The sequence below is a fragment of the Cryptomeria japonica genome, chromosome 1, assembly GCF_030272615.1.
Source record: "Cryptomeria japonica chromosome 1, Sugi_1.0, whole genome shotgun sequence".
Classification (NCBI taxonomy): Eukaryota; Viridiplantae; Streptophyta; class Pinopsida; order Cupressales; family Cupressaceae; genus Cryptomeria; species Cryptomeria japonica.
In genome coordinates this window covers 151,884,669-151,909,924 of record NC_081405.1, presented here as the reverse complement: position 1 = coordinate 151,909,924, position 25,256 = coordinate 151,884,669, and the positions used below count along the sequence as shown (strand labels likewise).

At 36.6% G+C, this 25,256-nt stretch overlaps 1 protein-coding gene across 2 annotated transcripts in view; it reads left to right on the top strand.

Annotated features, from left to right (window-relative positions):
• The window catches only part of LOC131079719 (uncharacterized), a 93,048-nt gene extending 71,073 nt beyond the window's left edge, over window positions 1–21,975 (top strand). For both annotated transcript variants that reach the window (XM_058017742.2, XM_058017741.2), the window contains exon 2: window positions 20,305–21,975. In XM_058017742.2, the coding sequence (XP_057873725.2) occupies window positions 20,332–21,444 (1,113 nt within the window). In that variant the 5' untranslated portion in view covers window positions 20,305–20,331 and the 3' untranslated portion in view covers window positions 21,445–21,975. The remainder of the gene's footprint in view (window positions 1–20,304) is intronic.
• Window positions 21,976–25,256: the final 3,281 nt, after the last annotated feature.

Sequence of the window (25,256 nt, the reverse complement as noted above, 5' to 3'; positions counted from 1 at the left end):
TTAGGGTAAGAAGGCAAACATATTAGCCTTTTGTGCAAGTTAAAACAAACCTTTTTTTTTTGCTTTTTATTTGTGGCTAGGCGTGGCAAAGTCTCAGGCTCGGGACTCAGCGAGTCTACCGAGTTTGAGCAGACCTGACCAAACTTGACCGAGTTCGAGTCCAGGGTCCTCTGGACTTCGTAGGGTCGACCAACCTCTGGAATCACAGTTTCCTGTAACTTTGATATAAAATTCTTGCTTGTTGGTTGAAAAGTTTGTACACCTGGGAAGATGTGCAAAATTGTGGTTTCAGCCACAACATGTGAGTTAAAAACTCTCCTAATTTAAGGGAAGGCTCCCCCTTTTCTACTATTACTAATTAACTAAACACTAATCTAACTTGGGTGGGACAATATCCTTTTCTCTTTCTTCAGAAAAGATGATATTCTTTTATCTTTTTAGAAAAGAAACAGCAGTTAAGAAAACAAATACAACTTAAGGAACTTTATCAATTATAAGAATGTTTATACGAAAAGGAAGTGAAGTTTCCGTGAAAGCTCAAAGTCTTCCGTCACTTACCTGGGACGAGAAAATAGAAACAAAGTTCAAAATCTTTACTTTCCACTATCCTATCTACCTTTTCAAAATGATTGAAATAAGAACAATTTACAGCATATAGCAGCACAAAGTTTGTTGATATGGTGTACTTCTGAATTACTACAAATGAGAACAACTACATGGACAAAGTCCTGCAATTCTTGATAGGGAGACTCGTACTACAATTGCTATGGGACTTGAGGATCATGGTTTGTATAGACTTGCTGATTTTGGCGATTCTCAGGAGCACGCTCTGGCTGCTAAGAGTACATCCATCAGAACACTGTGGCATCAACGTTATGGGCACTTAAACGTGCACTATCTCTCTCAACTGTCTCAGGAGGGTTTGGTTGCTAGTCTACCTGAGATCCAAACTCAAAATCATGGAGTTTGTGGACCCTGTTAAGCTGGGAAGCAGCATCAGACACCATTCTCAGATGGTGATTCTTGGCGAGCCTCCAAGGTCCTTCAATTGGTTCACGCTGATGTATGTGGGCCAATGATCATTGTATCTATTACTAGGTCCAGGTACTTTTTATTATTTGTTGATGATTTCAGTCAGAAAATGTGGGTGTATTTTCTCAAGAATAAATCAGATGTGTTCAATACATTTCAGCAGTTTAATGCCTTAGTTGAGAAACAATCCGGTTCTCAGATTGTCACTCTAAGGTCAGATAATGGGGGAGAGTTTTGTTCCATTGACTTCTCTACATTTTGTGCTACACATGGCATTAAGTGCCAACTCACCACACCTTTACATTTGGAACCATTGGAGTAGTAAGTGGCTTATAGTCCATCATTTGAAATTTCTTTAGAATCTCTATTGTGTGCTTTACCTGGATAAGAAAGATTTCTCTTGTACTTTTGCCACACCTCAAAACCAAAAAAATATTGCATAAGGTTGATTTTCTTCATTACAAACTTGGATGCCAATTCAACTCACTATGTTATGAGTTTCTAAATGCTTCCTATAGAACTAGGTCATCCACATTCATGACTAAATTTAGAAGATCAAATCTATCAAATAAATAATAAAAATATGATCTGCAGTAGTTTTGGTGAAGCCCAACTTCAACAAGTATTTATCAATTTGTGAGCATCAAGCATTGGGTGCTTGTTTCAGTTCATACAAGGCCTTCTTCAACTTGCATACATGGGTGTCTCATGCACCTCAAACCCTCTAGGGCGATTTATATACAATTCATCCTCTATATTGCCATTCATAATAGCTATCTTTACATCCATTTCATATAAAGATCAACCAAAATGAGGTGTAGGAGATATTTTAAGCCTAATAGAAGTGTATCTTGCAACAGGAACAAAAGTTACATAGTAGTCAACTCCCTCACTTTGAGAGATATCATGTGCAACAAATCTGGTCCTATACTTTTCTTTACTCCCATGTGTTGCATTCTTTACATTGTACAATTACTTGGAATCAATCACTGAATTTCCATCCGGCCTTGGCACAATCTCCCAAACATCATTTAGTATAATGGAGTTATACTCTATTGCATCTTGCCACACTTTAAATTTGCCTCTTGAAAACTGGAAAGCTTTGCATTAATGATGGAAGCTATCAAAGCAACGTAACTTAGAAACTTGTTAGGTGGATGACTCAAATTGAGAGAAGTTTTCAGTGCTCCTACTTTTTTTGTGCCTCTTGCAATTTCTAAGAAAGCCCTTCAGGTTTCATGGTTTTTAAGGGCGTGCTAAGGTATCTATTGTTGTATTATAAGTTGATTGATTTGTAGCTAATATTGTTGTATTTTGTTTCCGAGAAGTTGGAATGACAACTTGTTTACTTTTGTCAACCTCCATGGGAAGTTGTTGAGACTTAGAGGACCAAGCATCTTCATTAAATTTCACATCCCAACTAACTATTTACTTTTGTTGTGACAAAATATAGATTTAAAAGCCTTGGAAGACTCAAATGTCCCACAAAAACACCCTTCAAGTTGGAGGGTTCAAACGTAATTCTTTTCTCCTTCAACACATGAATGTAAACGGGATTCTCAAACACTCAAAAATAAGAAACTTTAGGTTTCTCTCCTACGAAAACTTCCTTTGGAGTGTTGTCCTTTAACACCTTGGGAGGACACCTATTTAATATGTACAATACACAATACATGCCTTTGCCCAAAGAAACATGGTTAAATCTAGGTCATGAATCATGGCCTTTGTTGTCTCTATTATGAACTTGTTCTTTTGCTTAGTGATCCCATTCCATTGAAGGTTGCAAGGAACAATCGATTCCCTCTCGATCCCTGTATCTTTACAAAAGGCATCAAAGTTCATGGAGATATACATACGTCCATTGTTAGACCTCAACACCTTAATCTTCCTATTTATCTGAACTCTTGAATAAAATATAGTAAATGTTTCTTGGCAATAAAGCTGCTAACATGGGTCCACATACATATGAATGAATCAGATCAACAATCCTTCTTGACTTGTGCTCATTGCTAGGAAAAGAAGTCTTGGTGTGCTTGTCAAATGTGCAACCCTTGCACACTCTAGTCTTCCCTACGTTGAAGTTCGGTAAACCCTGCACAATTTGTCATTGTTATGTATCAAGGCTTCTTGTTTGATCAAATTAGCAATCAACTTGTAAAGAACATTTTCTTGCATACTTTTGGCCAATACTTGACTAGGTTCTTTGCTACAACAACCCTTGCACACTCTAGTCTTCCCTATCTTGAAGTTTGGTAATCCCTACACAATTTGTCATTGTTATGTATCAAGGATTCTTGTTTGATCAAATTAGCAATCAACTTGAAAAGAACACTTTCTTGCATACTTTTGGCCAATACTTGATTAGGTTCTTCACTACGAGTTTTTATGATAACTTGATGATCATCAAACTTAGCCATGCACATCAAATCTGTTACAACTGAAATTGAATGTAGGTTCATTATTAATATAGGGACATATAGGACATCATGAAGTTCAAGAAATAGTTTTCAGTATACCCACCTTTTGCTCTTGAAATCTATCGGAAAGCTTCACTTTGAAACACTGCTTCTCTCATTGTGTTGTTTGCCCTTTCCATTTACTTTTGTGAGGATTAAGGTGCCATCTACCTTGTAAATCCTATGACATGGTTCCAACATCCTTGGAAAGTGTCCTAAGGCACTTAGATTGTAGTGGAAAAATATTTTGTAATATTTATTCTTATTATTGTTTGCAATATATTCTTAAGGGATAATGGGTTCCATTAGCAGTGGTAAAGGTGGGTTGTGAATACAATTATTTAATATTGTTTTCCCTACATGTGGACGACTAGAATGGGATAATTAATGACTTAGGAAGTGGACAAATGAGTGACCTTTGGGATTCTCCAAGTTGGGGCTTGGAAGAGGCAATAGGTGTCTCTTGGTATTTCGTCATTTATTACATTTAATGTAATGTTTATCTTGCAATATTGGGCGCCCAAGTTGGAGGGAAAGTATTGGAGTCAAAATTGGTGTCCTTTCGGCTTCCGTGGAGGTAATCCAAGGGTTGAGGTAATGTCCTTTCGGCTTCTTTGTACACCTTTATTGGTGATTTTGGAGCTCTTGCCATTTTATAAATTCAGCTCTTTGGATGTAGAGTGCATAATGAGGAGCAATTGAATGTAGAGGATAGGTGGGAAGCATAAGGAGGTTGTTCACAGGTACATAGGTGCTGCTATGTTGGAGGCAAAGAGGAGAATGAAAGTGAATGTATTGTAATCATATTTATTGTTGATATTGCATACTCGGCTTCTCTTCTTGGTGGAGTTCTTTCCCACAAGGGTTTCTCCACATAAATCCTATGTTATGGGGTATTCTTATGTTGCCGATTTGTGCCTCGTTGTTTCTATCTTATGGTGATGATATTCTTCATTTATTGCTGTTTTAAGTTCACATAAGATAGGATTATTAAACATGATATGTAGGCTACTTTTTGGCATTATCAATAAGGAGGATCAAGCATGGTTTTCCACATTAATGCAACTTAATTTTCAGATTTGCATATAAGTTTCATATTTTCATGTTGCAATTGTCCAAGTATTGTATCTCATCCTTTGATTGGTTTATTGGATAGAAATTGATCTTCACAATCTTTGGTATTGTACCTATTTATTTGCGAACAACTTCTTAGGACATTGAGAAGCACAATGACCATTCTTGTTGCATTTGAAACACTCGATATGACTCAGGTCTTTCTTTCATTTCCAAGAAAAAATTGATTACTTTATTTTTTGAGCCTTGCCAGGTCTTTTTTTGCTACCTTTTCTCAACTTTTTGACAAGCACTTGGTTGTGACTGTTAATGCATGATAGCCTCGGTAAGATAAATGATTCAATGAGAGATAAATGAACTCTCTCATTCAATCATCTATCCTATCGATAGACTATGATGAAGACTTCAAGCTATCGTTCCTTCATTTGATGATTATTCTTCAATTTATATACATTCAATTCTACTTGCAAATTCCGATCAATATTGGTTTCTTAATCAATACTTAAACTGCCGATAATTATCGGTTATAAATATCATAGCACAAAATACTGATTGGTATCGGTTCACATTGAATCGTATTAACAGCGATTGTTATCGGTTTAGTTTATAACTATATACACCGATTGTGAACACCGATTGTTATCGGTTGACTTGCTTATAGTATACACATCGATTAGTATCGGGTGACTTGCTTATGGTATACACGCCGATTAGTATCAGGTGATTTGCTTATGGTATACACGCCGATTAGTATTGGGTGACTTGTTAAATACATTGATCAGTAAGTACAATGATAATTGAAAGGTGCGATCAAGTAATATCTTGATCGGTCATGTCTAATAGACATGACCGGTCAAGGTATTGCTTGATCTCCCTTGCATACATATATATATCAATCGGCATTTGTGAGGAGGACATTGAAATCGATAAATGTTCCTCCTCTATCTGCATCATACCAGATAATAATCAGATCCATTATTTAAGAAATAACATATACATCGAAGAAGATAACTGATCTTGAATATAACTTGCATTTTGGAAATTGAAAATCAAATAACATTTACATGGTATCAGAGCTATAGTTAAATCGAACCTGAGGCTATTCAATTTTGTGGAAATTCAAAACAAGCATATATTCAACATCACATTTCTTCTAATGGCTAGCACTATCAAATTCGAAGATAGATTCGGAGGAGGTGATGACTTTTCAACATGGAAGCTCAGAATTCAGATGATTCTAAAAGAAAATAAAGTCTAATCGTTTGTAAAAACTAAAACTGCAGAACTTGAGACTGAACCTGACAAAACAACTTGGAGAGAGGGAAATGAAAAGGCCATCAAAATCATAGTTGATGGGGTGAGAAATAATATTATGCCCATCATAAGGAAACATGAAACGGCCTACAACATGTTCAAAGCACTTGAAGATGCATTTGAGATATCCAATGTTAGTAGATACTTGGCCTTAAAAAGAGAAATAAATCATATAGCCATGATCAAAGGAGAATTAGTCAATGCCTACTTCATGCGAATATCAACCCTAAGGGATGAACTAGCAACTCTTGGATATGAGATCCAAAGCAAAGAATTAACACTCATTGCTCTAGATGGGTTGACTAGTATATGGGAAACATTCGTCTGAGGCATCAGTGCAAGGGATGAATTTCCAAAGTTTGATAGGCTAAAGGCAGATTGTCTCCAAGAAAAATCAAGGTTAAATAAGAAAGGGATCAAGCAAACGAATATAGATGAAGGTCTTCAAGTCCCAAATACAAACTCAAACAAGAAAAGAAAGCAGAAACAATTTAGGAAGAGAAAAGGTCGTCACGGCAAGAACACCTTCAAGAAGGACCTTTCACAGATTCAATGTTACAGATGTGACAAATTTGGGCACTATGTTGCCAAATGTCCAGAAAGAGCAAAACAACAAGCCACATTTGCCAAAACAGGAAAATCTAAAAGGGAAGATGACTCTGAGAAGTATGTACTCTATTCAACACTTACAAACCAAGCATCAAACAAGGTTAACTCCTAGGTGATCGATAGTGGCTCATCCAGACACATTACAAGGTTTAGAGAAGTGCTAGACAACACGATAGAGGAGAATGATGAGGAAGTGACTATCAAAGATGACTCCACACATCCAGTCAGAGATAACTCAAACTAAAGTCAGACGTATCATTACAACTTAAAGGAGTACTATATGTCCCAGGCATCAAGAGAAACCTAGTCTCCATATCAGCACTAGAGGATAATGGATACAGAGTGACCTTCATGGACAATAGAGTGTTGGCTTGGCCAAAGAATTTATCCATCAAGAAAGCTAAAACCATTGGTCAAAGACAAGGCTACTTGTATGAGCTGTGCACAGAGCCCAACCGAGCCCTAATCCATGAAACTACAGATGCTAATGAAGTTTGGCATAGAAGACTAGGTCACCTGAATTTTAGAGCTTTATCATCAATGGAAAACCTTGTCACGAGCCTACCTAAGTTAAAGCAATATCATTCAGGGGCATGCAAAAGATGTGCCCTAGGTAAAAATGCTAAGGGTGCTTTTCAAAATAGTACTAGGAAAACAAGTAAAATTTTAGAGTTAATTCATTCTGATGTATGTGGACCTATGTTCGTACCTTCTTTAGGGGGATTTTTGTATTATGTAATATTTGTTGATGACTACTCTAGGAAAACTTGGATCTACTTTCTGAAGTGCAAAGAATCAGAAGAGATCCTCAATAGGTTTAAAGAGTTTAAATCACTAACAAAGAACTACTCAGGAAATAAAATTAAAACCCTAAGAACTGATAATGGGGGGGAATACACATCAAAATTATTTAAAGATTTTTGTAAAAATTCAGGGATTAAGAGGGAGTTAACAATACCTTATAATCCTCAACAAAATAGGGTACCTGAGAGGAAAAATAGGACAATTGTAGAAGTTGCCAAAGTTATGATTCTTGATCAGAATCTAAATATCAATCTTTGGGCAGAAGCAACTAGCACTGTTGTATATATACAAAACAGATGTCCTCGCTCCCATCTTGAAGATAAAACCCCTGAGGAAGTCTTTACCAAATCAAAACTAGATATCAGCCACTTTAGGATATTTGGGTGCCCTATCTATATTCATGTACCTAAGGAGAAAAGATTAAAATTAGAGCCTTCTGGAAAAAGGGGAATACTTGTAGGATATAGTGAAACCTCCAAGGCCTACAGAATCTATATACCTGGCCAGAGGAATATTGAACTAAGTAGGGATGTAATCTTTGAAGAAGACTTGGCCTTCAAAAGAGCCCAAAGCTCAATAGAACCTGAAGTCTATATCCCTACCCCTAGCATAGATGAAGACCTTGCTCCTAAGCTTCAGAGGGAGAGTCTTGAGGAAAATGAAAGTGAAATTCAAAACCCACCTAGAGAAAATTTCAAGAAAAGACCACTATGGGCCACCAAAACTATAGACGAAGCTCAGAAGTATGCTGCCCCTTCAGGAACTTTCAGAGAAAGCAAAAGGCCTAACAAACTTACCAACTACGTCGCTCTCCCGAATGATCTCTCAAAAGCAGAACCTACTAATGTATTAGATGCACTTAAATATCAAGTATGGAAGAATGCCATGTCTGAAGAATACCAATCCATTATGAAAAATGATGTTTGGGAAATTGTCCCTAGGCCAGCTAGGAAATCTGTTGTCACCTCCAATGGCTCTTCAAAATCAAACACGTTGCAGATGGCAGCATTGAGAAACACAAGGCTAGATTTGTAGCTAGAGGGTTCTCTCAAAAGGAAGGAATTGATTATGAGGAAACATTTGCACCTGTAGCCAGATACACTTCAGTAAGAGCAGTCTTAGCCATTGCAGCATCAAAGGGATGGAAAGTTCATTAGATGGATGTTAAGACAACATTCCTTAATGGTGAGATCTCAGAAGAAGTATATCTAGAGCAACTTGAAGGGTTTGAGATTCATGATGCAGAGTCTCATGTGTGTAGACTCAAGAAAGCTCTCTATGGGCTTAAACAGTGTCCCAGGGCCTGGTATGAAAGAATTGATACCTATTTCTCAAAACTAGGCTTCTCCAAGAATGATGCATATCCTAATCTCTACTATAAGCAAAACAAAGGCGATATGCTAATATTGATTTTATATGTTGATGATTTGTTAATCGCAGGAAAAGATCACCTCATAGATCAGTGTAAGAAAGACCTTGCTAAAGAAATTGATATGAAGGACTTGGGACTCCTTCATTACTTCCTAGGTTTGGAAGTATGTTAGAATGCTGATGGTATTATACTAAACCAGGGTAAATATACTTTGGACATTTTGAAGAGATTTGGAATGCTAAACTGCACACCCATGACCTCTCCAATGGAAACAAACCTTCATAAACTTAAGGAAGCAGCAACAGAATCACAACCCTCAGATCCTACTCTATATAGGCAAATGATTGGGTCCCTGATGTATCTTGTAAATACGAGACCAGATATATGTTATGCAGTTAATGCCTTAAGTCAGTTTATGTGTGAGCCTAAGGAGATCCACCTGATTGCAGTAAAACACATTATGAGATACTTACAAGGTACTCTAAACCTTGGTCTCAAATATGAGAAAGTTGATCTAGACCTACATGGATTTACAGACTCAGATTGGGTTGGAAGTGTGACTAACAGGAAAAGCATTTCAGGGTGTTGCTTCAGTTTAGGTTCAACCATGATATCCTGGATCAAAAGAAAGCAGTCTTCTGTAGCTCAGAGTTCCACCCAAGCCAAATACATTGCAGCTTACATGGCTGCCCGAGAGGCAGTATGGCTTAGGAAGTTGCTTGTAGGATTGTTTGGAGAGCCTATGAAACCTACTATCATACATTGTGACAATCAAAGCTGCATAAAACTTTCAGTAAATCCAATGTTCCATGACAAGCATATTGAGATTCCATACCACTATGTGTGAGATATGGTAGACAGGAATGTGATCCAATTAGAATATGTTTGTACAGGAGATCAGACTGCAGATATTCTGACCAAACCACTTTCCAGAGTGAGTGAAGGTTGATCACTTCAGAAAAGGTTTAGGTATGATAGAAAGGTAATTTTCTTTGAAATCTGTATTTACATATCAATAAGATGTTTAATGTGTAAACTTCTTTGTCATGTTAGGACATTTTGGATTTTATCCCCTGGGTTCATATCTAAGAGGTGACGATCTCTCAAGATAATGAACACTTGTATGTAGACATTATAAGGTGACGATTTTATGATGTTCAAACCAGTTATCATGTCGGATCTCTGGTATGTCATGGATGTGCCATGACTGTGTTGTGGTAAAACATTTGTATAAGATGTTAGTGCACATACCACAACTTGGATAAGATGAGAATTTAATCATCCTCATATGTTTATCCTTAAGTATTGCATGTTTAGGCAATACTGATATCACGTGCTTAGGTGATATCTTGTCATCACAAGTTGATGTGTTGAACGTTTGTATCACGTGTTTAGGTGATATTTCATGCCATGTGATTAGGTGATATGATTTTTTGAGGAGTCAGATTATGTAAGGAATACTGACCATCATTTGAATTGTGATGCTTGATATGTTGTTTTTCATTTATCTTACCTAGCTAAGAGGGAGTGTTAATGCATGATAGCCTCGGTAAGATAAATGATTGAATGAGAGATAAATGAAGTCTCTCATTCAATCATCTATCCTATCGATAGACTATGATGAAGACTTCAAGCTATCGTTCCTTCATTTGATGATTCTTCTTCAATTTATATACATTCAATCCTACTTGCAAATTCCGATCGATATTGGTTTCTTAATCAATACTTAAACTGCCGATAATTATCAGTTATAAATATCATAACACAGAATACCGATTGGTATCGGTTCACATTGAATCGTATTAACACCGATTGTTATTGGTTTAGTTTATAACTATATACACCGATTGTTATCGGTTGACTTGCTTATAGTATACGCACCGATTAGTATCGGGCGACTTACTTATGGTATACACGCCAATTAGTATCGGGTGATTTGCTTATGGTATACACGCCGATTAGTATCGGGTGACTTGTTAAATACACCGATCGGTAAATACAATGATAATTGAAAGGTGCGATCAAGTAATATCTTGATCGGTCATGTCTAATAGACATGACCGGTCAAGGTATTGCTTGATCTCCCTTGCATACATATATATATCAATCAGCATTTGTGAGAAGGACATTGAAATCGATAAATGTTCCTCCTCTATCTGCATCATACCAGATAATAATCAGATCCATTATTTAAGAAATAACATATGCATCGAAGAAGATAACTGATCTTGAATATAAATTGCATTTTGGAAATTGAAAATCGAATAACATTTACACTGACCGTAGTTCACAAACTCAAGCTCAAACAATACTCAGCAAAGCCAAATTTTCAACTCACCAAAAACTCAACAACTTAAAAAATACTATATTAAAAAACACAATTTTTTTGCAACACTGAATTACAAAATGTAACAAACAAGTCTAAAAAACCACTAGGAAGTGTTTTCTTTTAAATTTGATTCTTGAATATATATGGATTATAAAATTGCATCATCATGAGCAGCCGGATAGTGGATAAAATAGCTGGCCGCTAACTGATAACTACTGTGAACTTATGATGATTTTCATTGTTATGTAAAAATTACAAGTTTTTATAATTTCCTCTTCCCCAATCTAGTGAAAAATTGGGAGCTAGATGTCCTTGCACTAGATTGTGGCTCCATCATCATATATTTCATATATAAGCAAGTAAAAAATTACAAGTTTTTATAATTTCCTCTTCCCGAATCTAGTGAAAAATTGGGAGCTAGAGGTCCTTGCACTAGATTGCGGCTCCCTACTTGGCCTAAAAGACTGTGCTTGTGTCTTTACACTGCTTCTAGATGGCAATGACTCCTCTACCATATTAATGTCATCCAATCCACTGACTCCTCTAGCATATTAGAAAACATTTACAAATTTAAATGCTTAGAAAAAAAGAAAAAAAAAATGGATCTAACTTTTTGCAAATCCAAAATTTTGGAAATTTCTCCTTCAAATCACCTAAAAAATCTTCCCAATATGCTCTTCAATTCGTGCTTTCTGATGTGCATGTAATGCAGGGCCAAAAATAAGGTTTTGCAGCCTCAAAATGGTGAGATTGGCATGTTTTACCCATTTTGGTGCCTTCTTATCTTATGGCGACGAGTGAATAGGTTGAACTCACCATGTTTTGATGAATACTTGCCAAAAAACTTATTAAGTTTTCGTCCAAAAACTGACTTAGAGAATTGACGAGTTAACACAATGAAAACTTGCTCAGGGGAAAACCTGTGAGTACTCAGTAACTCGGTGAGTACTCACTGGGTTTGCGAACTATGATTCTTACCATCTTCCATTCTGACTGAATTAGATTCAATTTTTGTTTTTTCCTAGATGAAATCATCCCAATGCTTCTTAAAAGTGGGAAGCTTCTCATGAGCATAGACACCTCGAACAAGAGAATCCCAATATGAAGAGAACCCATTTAGAGCTATGGGCACCAACTCTTCATCCTCCACCTTTACCTTGATAGTTGATTGCAACAAGTTGATTACAAAGTTAGTGTTTTTGCAACTCATACATGTGGCATTGAGTTTGTTCTTCAACATTATCTTATGAGAGATATTCACACTCTTATATAGAGTTATTAAGGCATCGTACATCTCATTCATTGTCCTCTTCTTTGCATTGTAAATGATAAAATGAGCCTTCTCTGAATCTAAGATGATTTACTTTGCCTTGGCTAACTTTTTGTTATGTTCATCTAGCTGAATAGGATTAGCAGGAGGTGGAACCACGGTGTCCCCATAGACCCAAAGATCAACTTCTTCTAGTTGCATTTGCAATATGCCCTTTGAATGTGTGAATTTGGAAGCGCACTCTAGAGGGTCACACTCTTTGAGACAAAGATTAGTCATGTTTAAAGCTGCTGGAACATGCTGAAGCTAAACAAATTAGCTGAAAATAGATTAGTCAGCAGCCTATCATAGGTGCAAATCGACACTCCGATCACTAGAACAATTAAAGTTTCACACTCTACAGCCTCACAAAGGTCAAAATTACTTAATTAATAAATCATTGAAATCTTCCATCTACTCACTCTCACAGGTAGTAACACATTTCATTCACGAACTTCAAAGTTTTGAATTACTGTGGTCTAATACCATGTTAAATTTCAGTGCATGGTAAGTACTAGTAGATTTTGGACTCAAAACAATAGACTTAGGTATGAAATAACCTGAAAATACACATTGCTGAAACTTCAACCAACAAACACTTAAAAAGATTTTCATTTAGTAAACCGAAATTTAATGACACTGAAATGTTTTTCTTTTGTATTCTTTATTTATTTTTCGCTTCTGCTAAGTTATGTGCCCAAGATCTCTTTTATTGACTAAGATAATCTTTTGGGCTTCACAAAAACTAAAACCAAAAATGCTAAATAAAACATAAGATAACATGCTTTGTTCTAGAAACAAAAAAACTTATCCTTGTGAATTTGAAATCCCTCTAATCATATGAAAAGCTAGAAGAGTCTAGTGCTCAGCTTAAAAAAAAGCTGCTTTCTTGTGCCCGGCTGTAGGAGAATAGCAGCCAAACAACGCATTTATATAGCTAACAGTTTGGCTGAATAACGTATCTGACAAGTTTAACCTATTAGGGATGTTGAAACTTGAAACCACAATTTAATTGGCCGATGGGTGTCCAGATGACCTTTGAACCTTTATGCTCCCAAGTCTTTTGCTAACTGTATATATTTGTTGAACTGTCTTGCTAGGAGTTGGAAATCTTTCCAGTTGCATTACTTAGTAATTTTATTAAGTAAATGAGATTATTGTTCTAGCTGAACTAAAATCAAATTACTTTCATGAGCCAATTTGGATAACACCTCCCCATTCGGGCTTTTAGTCCCCAAAGGCATAAGGATTTGGGAAGATGGAAGAATTCCCACATTTTCTCTTTAGAAAATGTCTTTGCTTTGTGTTGATGTGTTTTTCATGCACATGCAAACACATAATAAAATACCTTAAGTTTCTTATCCTCTCTTGAACAAAGTTATTCGAATGCTGAAGATTTGCCTAAGGATCAATCGAAATAACTCCAAGGTTCTTATATGTAGGTTCTCTACGTGTGGATAAGCTCTGTTGGTGTGATGTGATTATGCTGGAATCACAAGGGGACTTACGTTTGATTGCCTGAACGCTTTGATATGCTAGAACTTAAGTCCTACCTACTAACAAGGATAATAAAGAAATAGCAAACGGTAAAGGGTTCAGAAAGTCCACTCTAAGACCTAGAATGTAAGAAGATGGATGAACGACTAGGTGGAGTCCTACTAGGCTAGGTCTCACCATCAAACTGAACAATTCAACACCAGCTCAGTGCAATCTTCTAAGGGAATTTTGAAGATGTTCAAATCATTTCCATCAAACACTGATCACCATCCAAGTTAATGCATGAACAATGGACGTATAACAATTTGAAATTAAGCTCTCTAATGCCAGTTGACCACACAGGGCACACTTACAATCAGCAAGAGGCTAGTGGTATGGACTAGGCGGATTCCACATGAGTGCATTCAACAATTTTCTCCATTCAATCTAATTATCTACCGTCTAATATGAAGATTCAACAAGAAAACCATGCATATTGCAAGAAAACAACACATTTCACCATATCTTCAATGAAAATGGAGTCTTTTACAACCAAGGCAACAATTTCTTGTCTTCTCTTCCTACTCTATTCTAATTGCTATCTAAGCTTCTATTCACAAACTATTCACTATTCTAACCACTATTGACCAACTATTAACCCTTACAAATGAAGAGCCACGACTTTATATAGATAGCTCTTTACAATTCAATGGCTCTGATTAATTTACAATCAATGGCTAGGATTTCAAGATGAAAACCCTAATCAAGGTTTGTTACAACAAACTCCTCTAGCCAATGAAATAATTACATTCAATATTTGTGAACCAATAGATGCCAAGGGTAGGTACTTCGGAGTTTGTGCCATCCCCAATGAGTTAGGTACATTGAATCAAGACATGCAGAGGTAGACCTTCCCTGATTGGTGAGTGGTGACTAGGATGATGACTAGGACGTTGCTTCAACTTGTACTTGTAGAATTGACTTGTCACCATTGTGATGTCGAGGGATATCTCTTGATACTTAACATTATCTAGCTCGCTCAAAGTAGTGGTGTTGGGAAGTCTAAGTCTTTCTTCCATGCATTTGAAGTGTCCTTGATGATGATGAAGCTTGAAGAAATCATTCTTGTCCTCGCGTGATCTTCTTTCAACTTGGTCTTGTTGATCTTAAGTATACCAAATTCACCTTTGGAGGATCGCTAATCTTCAAGTTTGTCCTTAAGAGAATCAAGCCTGAGATTAAAGTGTTGAATCTGCCTTGACCTACCTTTATATGATCGGTCTTTCGCCTTCTCAATCACCAATCCGCCCAATGAAATCTGCCTTTGAAATTCGTCTTGATGAGTTCAGCTGCTGCTGTTCGCTCTCCTTTTTGATTTCGCCCTTTGGAGATTCTGGTTTTGGACTTGTCAATCCTGAAATTCGCCTTCTAATTGCTGGAATTCGCTTCTCAAATTTGCTCTTAAGTTTACTTTGGAGAAGGATTTGTTTGAATGAATGATGAATGCTTTAAGGATCATCCTTTATATAGGCGCCCGCATAGGGGTTTGCACCTTTTGATTACAAAGCCGACTTGTTCTAATGAATAAAATTAATTGCATTTCCCTTTAGGTTGGCCGACTTAGTCATTGAAATTTGAAATTTGTTTTGGTGCCAAAAGTGCAATTAGTTGTGTTAATGCATCAATGCCGACTTGCATTTAGCCTTCTCTCCAATTCTTTTCGCTCGTCATGATTTCGCTCTTGTACCTTCAAGAGGTGCATGCCTCTATCACAAGGTCGCTCCCGTACCGTAGAGAGGGACATGAGCGAACTAGGAGATGCTGAAGTTTTATCACTATTTGAGGAAGGCATGCTTTGTCCTTGTGATCTTAGGGAGGTTTAGAATGTTTGAGCATTAGAATCATCTTCACCAAAACCTTCAAAGTTTCCTTATTAGCAAATCGCTCCTCTTCAAGAAAATTTCGCTCTTGTACCTTAGAGAGGTACATGAGCGAATTTTCTCAATTCGTACTTCTTTTCTTTTCTCTTGCCTTAGACTCAACTTTTAAATCCTTCCTTCACCACAATCAAGTTGATTTGCCTTCAATTTTGCTACAGATGGGATCCATTTAATGGTTTGGGTGAGACAGGAGGTCTTTTCAAGAATTTCGCTCCTGTACCCTAAGGGTCAGGAGCGAATTAGAGGTATTAGGCTGGGATGTCTATTAAACGTTCTCTTCTCACCTCCATCCACGTTGCCTTGGCCTTAGAACATGCTAGCGAATCACCTTAAGGGGTCCCCTTGTTCAAAATGTTGGATCAAAGGCAAATCTTAACAATTTCGCTTATGTACCTTAGAGAGGTACGGGATCCACTGGGAAATTCGCTCCTGTACCTTTGGAAGGGACAGGAGCGAATTAGGCAAACTTGCACAAATTCCTCACTTTGTGTCATTCAACTTGGTTTGAATTCATTCCCAAGGGCATGTATAAGCCAATTCCTTCTCTTTGTCCATTCTTTCTCCAATCCTGTCTTCTTGATCTTAGCAAGGTACATGAGCTTGAATAACTTCGCTCCTGTCCCTTTAGAAGGTACAGGAGCGAATTAGGAAATTCACTCGTGTTCAAGTGAAGTTGAAATTTAAACTTACAATTTAATACATCCTTTGCCCACTCCTTTCATTTCATCCATTCAAGTGCCTACATCGCCCCCAACTATGAGCAATGGAAGCAGATTTTACTCCAACCAGGGAGCACTTCCTTTCAACCTGCTTCTCAATGTAAGTGTAATCAGATCTCTTGAATGGTGGAGGAAGTTATTTCTGAATAATTATCTTCCAGATTGATGTTGTCGTGACTTGTCCTCCATGCTTCTTTGGGTGCTCATTTTTCTCTTTTCTTCTATCCTGATATCAAACATCAAATCAGAACCTTGGAAAATGATCTGGAATTCCTTTGAAATCTGCCCCTTTGCCTTTGTATCAAACTCCAATTCTGTTTAAGGTGTTGAATATCCTGCATTCAGCTCTGTAAGTGCATAGTAATGGTCTGATCCATCTTCTTCATGTGATCGAATTTTGATATTGTCCCTTTTCAAATGTGGATATTGATGTGTGAGTCCTTGAATTCAATTTGCCTGAGTGTAGTCTGAAACCATCTCTTTATCAGCTTCCGATCCTCCTATCAAAACCTGAAAGACATATAATGAATCAAGAAACATGCAAACAAAACAATTCTTCACACCCTTAATGCATCATTAATTCAAATCTGGGAAATAACAATCAGTTCTGATCTGAATTTTGATCCTCAAATTTGTAGCTCTGCCTCTCTGTCTGCTGCAACTTGTCTTAAACTCAAATTTGTTCCAATTCTCCTTGTCAACGTATGTTATCAATGAAATGATCAATCATTTTATCCAGAGCAGATTGTATAAATTGCTTTGATCGATGCCTTAGAATGAGGATGAGTGTCTTCTTATATAGCCGGTGGATGTTAAAGGGTCTGTTTTCTTCTATCTTCACTAAAGTGACACATCTTCATTAAGAGCCAGCTCCTTATTTTGTGTTACCACACCTTGCAAAGACTGATGAGGTGGATACTTTTTTTTTTGAGGATTCTTTTAAAAACTTTTCTTTTATTTCAAAATTTTGGTGGGGCCAAATCAAAGCTACGTGGTAAAGGAAATCAAAGGAAATATTATGTCTTGAAACAAGCTTTCCAAATCTCCATTTCAGATCCTGTGGGGCCCAGCAGGAGAGTCCTTGAAAGAATTTATTTAATTCTCCATTTTAGATTATATGGGGCCCAAAGAATTTATTTAATTCTCCATTTTAGAGTGTGTGGAGCCCAAGATGTGATGAGGCAGGGATTGATGAAGAAATGTGAAGTGTTGTGGGGAAGAATGGTAAGGGAAATGCCACGTGAGGAAGGGGTAATTGAAAGTGGATACGGGGTTATAAGAAGTGCTGCGGTGGGAGGTAGGAGTTAGGATATGGGGAGTAAAGTGGAACGGGAGGTATAAGCGGTAGTGAAAAGGGTAAGGGGTGTGAGATTTAAGGGGGTTGGGATAGGGATAGGATAGGGGTAGGCTAGGATGAGGGTAGATGGTAGGGTGGAAAGGGTAGGTTAATAGGTGTGTGGTAGAGGTAAGCTTAAGGAAATAAAGGAAGTAAGACTTATGGGATGTGGGTTAGAATAGGTGATTTTAGGGGAATAAAGGGGTAAAGGGGTAGGTAGTGTGGATGGTAGGTTAAAGGGAGTGTGAGATAGAAGGTATGAGGGGAAGGGAGATGTTAGGATAGAATAGGGGTAGGGGTAGGGGTAGGGGTAAGGTGGAAAGGAAGTTAGTGAAGGGAGGTGAGGGTGTAAGATGGAAGGGTAGGGAAATGGTAATTAGAGATAAAGGTGGGAAATGTGAATAGTTAGGATGGGGGGGCAAAGGTAGGTGTAAAATGTAGATGAAGGGTAGTGGATGAGTATATTAGGATGGGAGACGGTTAGGTAGGTAAAGGTATAGGTTAGAAGATGGGATGTAAGGTAAGGGACATGGAAGTGGTAGGTTATGTAGAGATGTGAAGGAGGTTAAGGTATGAAAGTATGAAAGGTGGATGGAGGATAGAGGATAGGAAGGTAGGTGAGTTAGAAGGTATGGTAAATGGAAGTGAAGAGTGTTAGGGGAGGTGGAAATGGAAGGAAATGGAAATGGGAGTGATTGGGTTTGGGCACCCATTGACAGGATTGGAAGAAGTGGAAGGGATTATGTTTTGGCTGGGCAAAGAGAATGTTAAACCTCACTTCATCTCAAAGAGAAAGACTTGGTCAGCTCTTGAGCAACTACAAACAAAAGGTTAATAGCAAAGACTTGACAAGAACTAACTAAGCTAAGACAACTAACCTGGAAAGCGAAAAAGTGGGGGTCCCCATTTACAATAGGGCGATGTGTGAATACCTCACAACACTTTGTCAGAAATTGCCCTTTCATTTCTCCTTGCTAGCTCTCATGCTCTCCTCTTCTTGATGTTCTCATCTTCTTTTGTTAAACAACTTCCTCATTCAATTCTTCTTAAGCATTAGTTACACCTTATTCAATAGAAGGTAGCAAATGTCATTCATTTAGCATAGAAGGCTCAAATAGACAAAAGTTTTTATAGAAGTAGGTTTAATATAAACATATTATTGCCCACGTGTTCAATAATTTAGCTGGGCCATACTTAAGTGGTTTTCGGTTCTTAGCTTTATCTTGCAGTCTTCCTTTGTTTTTGCAAAGCCACACCTTGTCCCCATCTTGGAAATCTTTGGCTGAAGTCTATGCTGATTATGTCTTGAAATGATAGTAGGCACTCTACAGTCAAAGTTAAACCAAACATTACTGAAAAATACATCTGCTATATCATTTTCTTGAAGAGTTTTCCTGCATTGAATGAAAGCATGTATTCTGCTATACCAGATTACAACAACAAACATATAATTCTACCTTTTCTTTGATTAGAAAAATAAAAAATCTCTTACAAAATCCATGGAAATGCTCTCCTATGGTGTAGAAGGAATCAGTTATAGTGTATATGATCTCAAATTTTATTGCCAGCCTTGTTATTCAACAATGTACAACCCCTCATGAACTTTGCAATATCATTTTGCATGTCTGACAAAAACAAATACCTTTGCAAATGTGCCAAAGTCTTCACCACATCAAAGTGATCAACATTGTTTGAAGTATGCCCCTTTTGTTGGGACTCAAACTTGTAATGTCAATTTTTCCCTTTTGTGTGTCTAATCTTATTTCTAGCTCAATACTTATAACTGGTTTGAGAAATTGTGTGGGTCCTGAGTAGTTAAAACTTGAATTCACTTGAGTGTGGTCTTATCCTATCCCCCATGTGCCTATAATGTGTTGCAGTTGTCAAATTTTCAAAAAGTGATTTAAGTATTTAGGTTGTTGGTAAAAATGTTTAAGTTTGTGCAGATTGTCAGAGTTGCTGGAGTTTTCATACCAAGCATACCTTTCCACTCACCCCCGCTTCCCTTTATTCTTTCTTGGAATTTCGAACTTTCCTCTCCCATCATGCCATCCCACCTTCACTCCAATTTTTCCTTATATCAGTCAGTCTGTTAGAATATCCCCTCCCTAAGTACACTCTCCTGATCATCCCTGAACTCCAATCCATAGCAGTTTACACTCTCATTGGAATTGGACCTTCAGACTTCATTCTACATATTTCACTCGTGTACATAATTGTTTATTTAACATATTCTTTAAGTGTTTTACCAAAGGAAAGAGATGAGACCGCTCTTTCCTTTGGCAAAACCAGTTAATGCAAATTGAAATTATTTTTGGCTAAACAAGATCTCTCCGATCCTAAATAGCATACACTTAGTACACAGATGGATATATAAAGTTTTATGTTTAGCAAGTCCAAATCATTATTTTTATGCCAATATTAATGAAGCACGAATGGAGAAACATGCATTTTCTCAAAGTCTTAAGCACATCATGAAATATTTAACATCCTTAGATTTCTCAATTTGACAAGTTGTATATTTCTCCATGCAGAAGTGCCAGAGAATCTTACTGAATCTGATGGTGACAAAAGTAGGCAGGAAAAATATGCCGAAGAAGTCTGTCCAGTGCTGCACTTTAAGGAGATCATGTATCAAGGCACTGCTTCTTTTGTTTGTAACTGTTCCTATTTGTATTCTAAGCATATACATGAACGGGCAGAAGATATCCTACATGTTGCGTCCCATATGGGACACTCCACCAAAGCCATTTCATCATATTTTTCATTATTATGCTGAAAATGTTTCAATGGAGCATCTTTGTTACCTTCATGGTTGGCGAGTCCGGGAGATACCTCGTCGTGTTTATGATGCTGTATTGTTTAGCAATGAGCTGGACCTACTGGAGATCAGATGGCAGGAATTGCTTCCTCTAGTAACAAAGTTTATAATCCTTGAATCCAATACAACTTTTACTGGATATGGAAAACCATTGTATTTCGCAAATAACAGGGAAAGGTTTGAATTTGCTGAACCCAATGTTGTGTATGGCATGTTTCCAGGTCGGTCCCTTTTAGATGGGGAGAATCCCTTTGTACAAGAAACAGAAAACAGAGCGGCAATGGACCGACTTATAAGAGAGTCAGGCATCCGTTATGATGACATGCTTATCATGTCAGATGTAGATGAAATTCCAAGTTCACACACAATAAATCTTCTAAGGTGGTGTGATAATATACCACCAGTCATGCATCTGCAGTTGCGAAATTATTTGTACTCCTTTGAGTTTCCTGTTGACTATAACAGTTGGCGTGCATCAATCCACCTTTATCAGTATTATACACGCTATGCTCATTCCCGTCGAACTGATGAGCTCTTCACAGATGCAGGCTGGCATTGCAGCTTCTGCTTTCGGCACATAAGTGAATTCATATTTAAAATGAAAGCCTACAGCCATGTAGATCGGGTGAAGTCTTCTTACTTCCTAAAATCTTCAAGAATTCAGCGTGTCATTTGTCATGGAGAAGATCTATTTGATATGTTACCAGAAGGATATTCCTTTCGAGAAATATTCAACAAGATGGGAAATATACCTCGCTCATTTTCTGCGGTGCACCTGCCATCTTATTTGATCAAGAATGCTGACAAGTTCAGGTTCTTTCTTCCTGGGAGCTGCCTGCGATGGCCTGGCTAACTAGTGGACAGGAAATGGAAAGTTGACATGGTTATCGATGAAGGATTTGTTGACATAATGCAGACTTCGTCAACTGTAGACATGATCTGTTAGAGAATTATCTATGCTTTTGTACTGCATCTGTTTTGCTCCTCGTGCATGCTATTTTGGGGCTTTAAGAGAAATTCAAATAGTTATCCTGCCAATGGGATTCTCATCCTTCTGTGCAACAGCATCGATGATACAGAATGATTTTGCCTATCACAGATGAATCATGCAATGACAATCAGTGATGGAGCTTATTATGATCTGTCCTAATTACTGTTGTGATTTTTCTATGGTTGATGAATTTTGTATGCACTTGTGCATCACCCCAATTTTGAGGGTAGGTTCGGAGTTAGATGACATTTAATAGTATAAAATTCATTCGAGTCAGGTATTCCCTGGTTGTATCAAAGCATTGTATCCAGAAGTCTCCTTGAGCTCAGGAAGGTATACTGCATGGGAGCATAACGTCAAATTGCTAAGAAATTAAAGCTCTTGGTTTTTGTATGGTATGTTGTTTCTCTTCAGACTTAATCTGATTATAATGTAGTTAATGTATCTTTAGTTTTTTATCCATATTACTCCTTTCGGGATTCTCTGTTATCCTGTTTACAGTGTTTTAGGTACATTTTCTGCCTCATTTCTCCTACTTGCTTCAAGATCTACTTACGTTTATCTAAAATGAAATTACCTATCTCATGATATCAAATGATTGATAGCAGAAAACTGGGATTCTGATCTTCCTGCAAATAATGTTGGACCATAGATTATTAATAGCTGCCTCTGTGCAATGCTGGATTTGATCTGATATAACAAAATCTGTATCTTCGATTCTACCCAATATTCAACAACCATAACCCATTAGCAAAAACATTTGGCCATTTTTTTGAAAGACACAATTATAGTAATCAGGAAAAAATATTGTATAGAGGTCAATGTTATTACTAATACTAGCAGCCTTTCAATTTTTTTCTTTTTTTTGTTCCATTCCTGTTGCAATTTAGTTGTAATGGCTAAAATTATACTAATCATTAGTTTTTGTTTCACATGATTTTCTATTTTGTTCTTTTTCACAACATCTAACGTCTATTTATATATTAGATTTTAATTTGCCTATATCAGCTAAAATAATTTTGCAGAGCTTCCAGGACAAAGAGGTTAAGATTAACTTATCTAAAACATGTCATTTTATCCTCAAGAGTTAGCGTATACTTGAAGGAGCTAGTACTAAATCCTTGACGGAAATAGAAGTGTTGTTAGAATAAGGTTAGCACCTAATTGCTCTATTGAAGGGCAATTGAAGGTTATATTTTTCACGTATTTTTTTTTTAATTTGGGTTTCTAGTGATATTGGGGTATAAAGTTTCACCATTTATGAGCTTTCTAGATAGAATCGCCATTTAATATATTGTCATGGTTCAAAGAAGGGATATGTGATATTAGTGGTGGTTCAATTTTTTGAGCCAATAGCAGTTGGACTTCATGGTATACAATGTGATGATTTCATTATCCAATTGGTAAGGCATTCGAATGACATTCTAATAAGGGATTTTATTGGTTGATCTTCATGTATTGTCATGTCTCCTAGGTCTTACCATCATGTTAAGTTAGTCAAGTGTGTCTGAGGGAAGTCTTATCATTTACTTAGTGTTATTAAAAGGGTTTTCTATAAGTTGCATTTGTCTTTGCGTATAGTTGTTTTTAGATTTTTAAAGTTATGAAGTGTACAAGTATATTTGTTAATAGCAAAAATTGTTATATATAATAATTAAGAAGGAAAAAAGTTATATATAATTAATAACAAAAATTGTTATATGTGATTAAGGCTATGAGAAGGAGAAAAAGTAGAAAAAAGTTATGAAATATCTTTCATTATATGCTCTATAAAGCAAAATGAGAAGTAATTATAATTAGGGCATGATATGTTTTCAAAATAAGTTTTAGATTAATAATTGATAGATTATTCATTTTAGTAGTTTTTATAAAAAGACATTTTTCTCAAAGAGTTGTTAGGGTTCAAAATTTTTTATCTAAATTATTGGGATTAGATGTCATACATATTCCAAGTCTTAGTGTTTGAATTATCTAATTATTTTACTATGTTGATATATAAAAAGAGCATTTCAATTATGACTTGGCCTTTATAGCATATGTTATGTTTTTAATGACAATTTTGTGTAGAAATGCATATGAACATAATGTTATATAAGAAGTATAAGAATATTCATGACATTGTCAATGTGTAAGATTTTATGAGGCATGTGAAGAATATGATTGAAGAGTTAAAAAGTTGATTAGGAATCTTGACCCACTCGTGCCTCATTTAATGGCGTGCTATAGAATAATTTTTCTAAAAAAGCTAAGAATTTAAAATGGATTTTTGGTCATAAATATTCTTACCATAGTATTTTGAGACCTCATTTGGGTCTACAGTAATCCTTGTGGTGGGTTTATGAGCCTCCTTGAATCTTATATATTGAGGCCTTGACATGGATGCATGATGAATGCAGTTTATAAAGTTATGTTATTAAGTACTTCTAGAGGATTAGGATATTAGTCTCCATGTTAAAGTTTTGAACCTAATATTGTACTTTGACTATTTGTTACCAAATGATACATTAGTTTGAGGCTTTGGAGGTCAAGTTTTTGCTAAGGGTTTTTGGGTTTGTTGGTGACAGGTTAATGCAAGAAATCGAAGTGTCCAATTTTTGTTTAATAAAACATATTTTTTTTGCACTTGTATCAAGTTTTTTTTTAAATAAATCATATGGTATTGAATGTGCATGCATGTTATTCTTTTACAATTGGTATTAGACCCTGTTGGAAACTTGAGTTGTTGCTTATGTAGTCATTGATGTCAACCTGTTTGGTGTTGCCATTGATGTCACAATGTGTGGAAGTTGCAGTTGTTTTGTTGTGTTGATGTTGCAGATGGTCTGGAAATGAGCATTCAAATGTTGTTATGATGTCTGGTGTTGATATTAAGTAGGTATGAAGTGTTTCTAGAAGGCTACAGTAGTGGAAGTCACAATATGTAGGAAAGAGTATTTAATGTCTTTATGGAATGCTTTGCATTCCTCTAGTTCTTGATGACGTTGGCCTATGATTTTGGATATAATGTCTATGTCCTGTGGGTGTTGCACTATCATGTTATCTTTAGTTGCTCAGATGGTGTAGTTGGTTGTGGTGGTTTGTTGACAGTGAGGTTGTTTGTTAGGACTAGTTGGGAGAATGCTTTGCATTGCTCTATTGTGTTGATTCAAGTGTTGCAGCTTGGTGGACATGTTCATAAGGTTCATACAATGTTCTTGTTCAAAATTCTAGTGTTGGTTTGATCGGCAAGTGAAGTTATATTGTTATGTGTTCAATGTTGTCAATTGTATTGGTGTATAGCTGACTAAGTTGATTTATCTTATTTGGATCATGCCATTTTGGTCCAGGTTTGCTTTGGAGGTTGAGTTAGAATGTTGATATGGGTCTCATTGTGGCATATGTAGATCTGCATTGAGTATTTTGCATTGAGCAATGTTTTTGGGCCGACTGGTTAACATGTTTCATTGCTTTCCTACATATTACATTTTATGTTGATTTTGGAGGAAGTGTTAGTGTGTACAGTTTGTTGGAACCGTCTTAGAAAGAGGTGTTATGATGTATTTGGGTTCCCGTTTATCTTGTAGAGTGGACTGCTTTGTATATTTTGGTCTAGGTGGCTGACTGTATGTAATTCATGTATATTTTGTTTGTGGCCGACCTAGTTGAGGGTTTCAATGTATAATCTTGTATAAATG